The sequence below is a fragment of the Austrofundulus limnaeus genome, unplaced genomic scaffold, assembly GCF_001266775.1.
Source record: "Austrofundulus limnaeus strain Quisiro unplaced genomic scaffold, Austrofundulus_limnaeus-1.0 Scaffold784, whole genome shotgun sequence".
Classification (NCBI taxonomy): domain Eukaryota; kingdom Metazoa; phylum Chordata; class Actinopteri; order Cyprinodontiformes; family Rivulidae; genus Austrofundulus; species Austrofundulus limnaeus.
Window position 1 is genome coordinate 16,055 of NW_013953186.1, and position 7,860 is coordinate 23,914.

General features: G+C 38.7%; 1 protein-coding gene across 1 annotated transcript in view; it reads right to left on the bottom strand.

Annotated features, from left to right (window-relative positions):
* Nucleotides 1-7,860, bottom strand: part of LOC106532513 (phosphorylase b kinase regulatory subunit beta) — a gene marked incomplete at its 3' end in the record, with an annotated part of 29,417 nt that overhangs the window by 15,594 nt on the left and 5,963 nt on the right. Inside the window, 2 exon segments of the mRNA XM_014028580.1 lie at nucleotides 1,136-1,235; nucleotides 4,546-4,684. Coding sequence (XP_013884034.1) covers nucleotides 1,136-1,235; nucleotides 4,546-4,684 — 239 coding nt within the window.

A 7,860-nucleotide genomic window follows, 5' to 3' on the forward strand; every position in this document is an offset into this window, starting at 1 on the left:
CTCCTCTCTGTCAACGCTCTCTGGTTTCATTTAAAAGAGTCGATCATCAGATATTGTCCAAGATTAACCTTCAGGGTGGATAGAGCTCGCTCACATCGAGGACTTATCCACGTCATTATTTACCCAGAATGCTTTGCGTGTAAATAAAATGGCTCTGTCTGTGTTAAAATATGTTTTTAAAATTTTACAAAACTTAACCAGCCTACAGTATTTTTACAGTCTTTACTTTACAGTTAAAATAAATGTTTATGTCTAATGTTACAACTAATCCTGGATCCCTTTAAGGTACCAGTTATTATTACTCTTCACTGCTAGAAAATACGCCCGGGTCCTTGAACAKTGTACAGCAGCCGGGCCCAGCTGTTGTGCTATTTGCCCAGAATTCGTCCTGTGTCACATCCTCAATAAAAACGTCATGTACAACTTAAGTACTGCAGACAAGGCCGTAACGAACGCTGCTCTGTGTAATCAACTGTGTAAACGCGGCGTTGTAATTAAGACGCAGAAAAGCTTTCCCCTAAATTAGGTCGTCAAGGTCAAGATGAGATGAAGAAGACTGGTGTACGGAGGTACACATGACACATATACACAGCAACACATGAGGCTGCAGGATGTTTGAACATGAAGACTAAGAAACTGAAAGCATGCAGAGGAACAATCTGATTCTGTTTTGGATACATCCATCCATCCATTTTCTGTACACGCTTCTTCCTTTTCAGGGTCGCGTGGGTCACTGGTGCCCATATCCAGCAGTCACAGTGCGAGGGGCAGGGTACACCCTGGACAGGTCTGTTTTGGATACAGAATAATGTATATGCTGCTGTTTCTCATTACAGTCTATTCTACATATTTATCAGGTTTATAGCTGACATGGTGTGAAATGCTCCCCGTTTGGAGCTACAGACTCTGGCAATTATAAGATAGCCACTTATTAAGCCCTTAGGAATGAATCAACCCCTTCGTGTTGTCATTTGCTGTAATAAAGAAAGATGAATATGCGTCTGGTGTTCTAGTTTTAGAGGGCTTTTTTCTGAGCAGGGACACACTTTTGATCTGTATCACAGCGATTAATTGCAAGCTGCTCTTATCCAAACATGCAATTTGAGATCAGAAGCTAAAACGCTTCAAAACTCACCTTATCCGCCTGCCTCATGTAGCAGTAGAGGATCCCTCTCATGCACTTGATAGCAGAATGCTCCAGTTCATGGGTTCGACCCAAATCATCATCAATACGTCTGGAGAACAGGGAAAGAGATAATAATACATGCTTCAACTGATGCGGTATACACTGGATCTGTTCTAAAAGTAACTGCTGATATTGCTGAGAACATAGCACAGATACATAAACAGAAAGAAAAAGGTACGTTTTAAGGACTTTGTTTTAAATCTGATTTTCTGTACAAGTCCATCTTCAGCTAAGCTCGTTGGTATATTTTCTAATAGCATTTCAGGCTGTYAAATTAAAAGAAATGCACAAAAACATCTTGTCGTTAAAAAAAGATGAAAGAAAAAAAAAGACAGGAACAAGTAGTGTTTTTATTGACCAACATCAAAATTGAAAGACTTCAGTTCTGCTGTAATTATCAGACTACAAGCATCTGACAACATAATAAGCAAGAGCTTATCCAACAATAATCAGGGTCAAGAGTAACATAACAAACCCTTCAAACTTAATTATTCTGAAAAAGAAAATGGGAGTCTCAAAAATTACACAACTAAAATATTAAAAAGGACATGTTTTTTCTGGGACTTTAAAACCGGAAAAAAATCGAAAACAAATATTGCAGAGCAAATACAAATTAAAAAAATTAAAAATAACACATTATGGGTGCTTAGAATAAGAGTTTGTGGTAATTTCTACCCCGAGTTTGGTCACTGAATGTCACACACACGCACACGCACACGCACACACACACACACACACACACACCGTCACACACAGCAGCACACTCTGAAGTAAGTAATGGCAGTAGCCAAGGCTGTCAGATGAAAATCATCTTAATTAAATCTCAGTGACAATTCTAATAGGAGGCAGGCATGACTGATGACTGGGATCTGCCGCTGGTCACATCACTGAAGTCCTCTCTATTTTTACCCCTCTTTCTCATCCTGTCTTCCCCCTCCATCTCATTTTCTCCCTCACTCATCCCCTCTATGCCTTGTTTCTTCTTCCTATCTCACTTATGTCCTCGTTCACAGGTCCTCTCCTTCTGCCCACCTTGCCTCTCGACTCCCCTCATATCTCAACCTTCACTCTTTCTCTCTGCAACATCCACTTTTAATTCCTTTCTTACAGTTTTCCTTTTCTTCATATTTTCTTCTCTGTCCTTTGTTTCTTCTTGCTCTTCTTTAGAGTCACCCTATGGAAGTGTTTTTTTTTTCTTCTCTCAACACACCAGTTACTGAGGAATGGCATTATGTAAAGGAGGGACAGCTGATAAAGATGTTTGGGAGATTTAGTAAAATTCTAGGATTCTTGGTCTGATCTGCTTTGTTCTTTTCAATTTTGCACCCAGAAACGTTTTAAATTATATTCACTTGTAACCATCAGCTTTGGTTTTCTTGCACAGCTACAAAAACATATTAGACCACACATATCAAAGTAAAGTCCAGCGGGCCAAATGTGGCCCGCCACAGCATTTTATGTGGCCCGTGAGAGCTTCAAAGATGTATTAATTGGCCAGCATTGGCCATAAACTACATCTCTCATAATGCATGTCGATCATTTTATCTGCAAAATGACAGCATCCCACCACTAGATGGCGATGCACAGGTTTTGAAAGTAGTCGTTAGCTGGTGAAATTTGCAGAGTAAAATCTCCATTTCACTGCATTTTTTGCTGCAGCCCAGTATTTCCCACTTACAAATAATACACTTAAACAGGACTGCCCCTCCAGTGGGAAATCCCTGTCAGAAAGTGGGTGAATTCAGATTTAAAGATGTCTACTCACCACAACTCAATGAGTAAAACTAACTTACTTTTAATTTTAAAATTATTTCTGAGATATTTATGTCACATTTAGTCAGTRGTACATGTAGCACTTTTCAGCTTTTATAAGAGAATGGGTAAAAATGCTGTTTCTATGCAGGAAATATTATGTAGAACTCTACGCTACTGTTTGTTACCCCTAATTTACACTACATGTGTCTCCACTCCGCTGCGGTCCGACCTTTGCAGCAAATACACAACCATTTTAATCAATAAGTGTATTTACACTGGTTCCGAAAGGCTGCGCAGGGCGGCGGTGAAAGGARGGTGATATGGCAAAATTAGAACCGATCCTATTTTTGCCAGATGCTGGAGCTGCTCCAGAGACAATCTACAAAGATCACATGGCACCAACAGGAAAAGGAACAAGAATAACATCCGTATCTTCAGAATAAGACACCATAAGGTGGAATAATTTTGTCGAAATCCCAGCTATATTATGGATAAATTTCTACACAAACATTGTCAGAATGTATCGTTCTGTTTGGGAAGCAGATGGCAGCATGTAGCATGAAGCATATGTGTACACACACGATACACATGGATTTTATTTTGAAATCCGAAGTTTCAAAAAGACGACAGCGATACAGTTTCAACCATAGATATCAAAAGCTTTTATATCATTGTTTTCAGCTGTGTTTGGAGTTCGTCTTTCACAGAATTCATTATTTTTGCTCTGACTTCCACATTTATCACTGGATTTATCGCACAATCTCCTTCCTGCACACACTTCCTCCTCTGTGTGTCGCACTGGAGCGGAGCTGAGCGGAGAGGACGCTGTATAAATTGGGGTGCAAACAGCTGCGAACTGAGCACCGCAGCGGAACAGAATCGCACGTAGTGTAAATCCGGGGTCAGCGTTGCTCAGCCGTAGCAATGAGACGAAGAGCGTGACATTTCATGTTTGAATAAAGTAAAAATATGAAATGTCAAAGTCACGACCCAAATGGAGGTCGCACAACTCCAAGTTGCCCATATAGTGCTGATAAATCTGACCAGTGCAACACAGAAGAACCCAACCCAAATATCTTGAGACTTTTCTGCAGTTACAGAAAATAATGAAAGATATTTTACATTTGTATAGGCAGTCTAGCTCTCTATCATGTAATAACATGCTCCTGTCATATTTTACATTTATATACGCAGTCTAGCTCTGTGTCAAGTAATAATGAATTACTGGCATAATTTTGAGCACTTCGTTAATTAATGAAATTAGTTTTTAATAAAATAAGTCCTGAAATAAAGCACACAATGTAAAATTCCTCATCTGCCACAAAATTTAATGGCTTACCATAAAATAAAAATGAAAAAGCTGTGCTTTCAAAGTTTCTATGATTAATTTGTTAATTAAAAAATAATAATATTTTAAATTTTATGTATTGTTTACACTATATAACACACATTATGGTTAATGAATTTGTCCTTTTTAAATCAGTGAAAACACACTGTGACACAATGTTTTTTTAGACTTTTCACAATGAACTTTTAGTTTACATATTTAATGGTAAGGACACATTTAGTTGCTCACACATGAACCAAACATTCTGTATACTGACCGGTATGCCAAACCTAGTGCCCAGGCACAAGCAGCACAATACAAGGAGTCCCGGACCTTTGCGTCTTTGCAGTTGGCGAATGTTCTCACAGGGAAAAGGCCAGTGGTGGGACTCTGATAGTTCAGAATGGTTGACTTGACTAAACAGAGAGAGAAACAGAGAGAAAAGAGAAGTTGTTACTCAACAGTTCTTGCAAAAACAGAAAAGATATGCTTGAAACCACAGCTGCTGAAACACCAGTGAATGCAGCACAGGTAACAGTCAGTGTAGAGAAGTTTCTCTCCTTACATATTGTTTTCAAACTATCTTTTATGCAAGATGGTGCCAGTGTGTGGCTTGTTGTCTGCCTGCGAAAGTCAATTTCTGTGCTTTTTCTGGAAAATGGAGACTCTGTTTGTGTATGACCACCAGGTACTTATAAATATTCAATCTGCTGCTCATAAACTTGAACAATGAAACTTTGCAAATCAAATAACATCCCACCCTGTCCTTTCTATCAGATGTTTCTGCCTGTGTGCTGTGGCCCTGTTCCACCTTGGCTGAGTGGGTGTCTGAGGTGCCAGGGAAGAGGTGGTGGAGATCTTTCAGTGTGGTGTAGAGCTTTTAAAGTGAATGCAAACTGGCAATGAGATTTAGAAAATTGCAAAAGGGGCGCCACCTAAAACCTTGACTGGGGTGTCAAATTGACTAGGGCCTAGATCYCCAGCAAACTAAACTTTTATTCTAAAAGACTTCCCTACCCTTCGTTATTTGGATTTTACATTGTGACTGAAACTGGGCAAAGTGTCGGAGTGTTCAATTTTTCCTGAACTTTTACCCATAAACTGCACGTATTTTAAGGCACCAAGAATTTTGAGATGTGGTGAAGGAGTAGCCTCTGATATGCCATGTTAGGTAGTATCAGAGCTGTAATGGCCACTATATGAAAGGTTAAAGGTTAAATTATTGATGGACACTGCTGGCTTGACTGTTGCGTAATGAGTAAGACAGCTTAAAGAAAAGCTCATTAGACAACTATACATGCTGGACAGATTGTATCTAATAGCTGGCCTGGGAACGTCTCAGAGCCAAAATCCTCTGGGAAGCAGGAGATCACTGTTGAAGCTCTTGCCCCTCATGGATAAGCAAAGGATGAATGTAACGATGTTCAAAACACAATTAGATCTAAAACATAATTTTTAATGTAGAATAGATTTTTTTGTGATAACTGTCTTTAGTAAAAATATATATATTCAGAGGACTAAACTTAACATTCAAAGCAATTTTTATTTCCTGCTGTAAAGTAATAAGCATGTTTTCAACACTGTTGAATTTAGCTCCATCATCTAGACAGTTATTTATTTTAAAATGAATAAATCCATTTTAAATACTGTATGGGTACAAGAAAAAAAAATACATCCATTTATACATCTTCAGTTTCACTACAATGTAGTTTGAAACTAACGTCTACAAATGATCCCAGAGATACCAAAAAGCTGAGGAAACATCACAGGAGATAACGAGGATAGATATTTGTTTGGAAATAATGGACACAGTGCATTCAGCTGGGCTGTAATATGACAATGTGACCACGGTAAAGGCAGGAGCAAGAACATCTCGGAATGCTGAACAAAGAACAACCTCAAAATTAGCGACCAAGGACAGAATGGTTCAAAGCTCCAAATGCATAAACAGACCGTAGCCCTCCGGTAATATATGCTGAAATATTACATACGGAAACAGGGTCTTGGAGACAGTAATCACACATCTCTCTCCAGCAGAGGTACCCTCATTTGATGACTAATGTGTCTAGAGGGATCGCTTCATTTTTCATCAGAACATTATGCTGGTGCAAATGAAAGGGGAGCATCCATTTCGGACCGCAGTTTGTTCTAGAACAGATAAGAAAAAGATCCGGGAGTGACTGCAAGAGACCAAAAAGGACAGAGACGTAAGAAGGAGAGATCAAGATGATAACTGTGTGTGTGTGTGTGCGTGTCAAAAACCAAATGACAAAATGTGTGTCGGTTAATAAAGCTCTAGGATTAATGAGTACTACAAGAGTGAGACGAAGCAGTGAAAACGTCTATCGGTGGCCATAAATTTGTCAACTGAAGGTGGCAGTCACATTGGCAGCAAGATAAAATGATTGATTGTGTGAATTAGGAAGAATATAAATAAACCTCTTAAAAAGCACGCCTCTTTGTAAAGTACTGATGAAGACCTCTCCACACATGGAGGCACGCACGATCCAAGAAAAATGTGTTTTTACTGAACCAAAGGCCATTCTCTGGACTTCATACAAGCTGATGTGTGCTTGTGGCACAAAATGAATAAAATAAAAACAGATTAAAGTTGTTCATCATTCAAAGTGCGTGGCATTATGAGAAGATCCAGGGAGTCAGGGGAAATCTTAATGCATTAACGCTTCACTACTGGATGCGCATGAGTGATCTGCACATGTGTAAATGTACTCTTTATCTAGAGCTAAACTGGATTTTCAACTTACTGCTTCATAGGTACAGAATGTCATGCTTGACTGCTTAGCGAGTCAGATCAGTCTCCTATTGAAAATGCATGACTTATCATGCAGAGAAGCAGCCAGTAAGATGAGAAGAAACACACCACAAATGGTTGAGAAGCCGAAACGATGGACCCAGCAAGAGAGAATATGCTAAATTCAAATAATGAGTATCTTCAGTTCTCAAATGAATAAGAACTGTAATTAAAAAGACAAAAAAGTAACGCAGTGGTAAACATGCATTTTCAAACATAGCTAGAAACTATTCAGTTTTTGTGACCAATATGTTCACTGCCTGCTGATTTTAGCTCAGGAATTTTGGTCGCAAGATTATGTATTTTAATCTGATGAAACTGGATTTGATATGTCACATGGTGTGTTAGTGAATGTGAGTGTACTAGCTGCCCCATTCAATAGAAACACGTTTAACATTCTGCTTTGTCTCAAATCACCCCACTGTTTACCACAATTTAATTAAAAGACAAAGTGTTTTATTTTGAATCACATCTCTGCTATGTGGGCCTGCTTCATCAAAAACATTAAACTATATTTTACTCATGGGTGTAAAACTCAATTACACTAAGGGGCCAAAATTCACATTTGGTCCAAGTAATAGGCCAATTTTTGTAAATATTTATTGCCTTTCAGGACACCCAAGGACAAAATATATATTATATCTTATATAACACATTATTCTTATAAAGATACAAATGACCTTTTCCAGATTACCAGTATGTTTACTGTAGCATTTAGAATGCACATACAAACAATGGGCCTCATGCAAGAACCGTTCGTACGCACAGATTTGTTCTTAA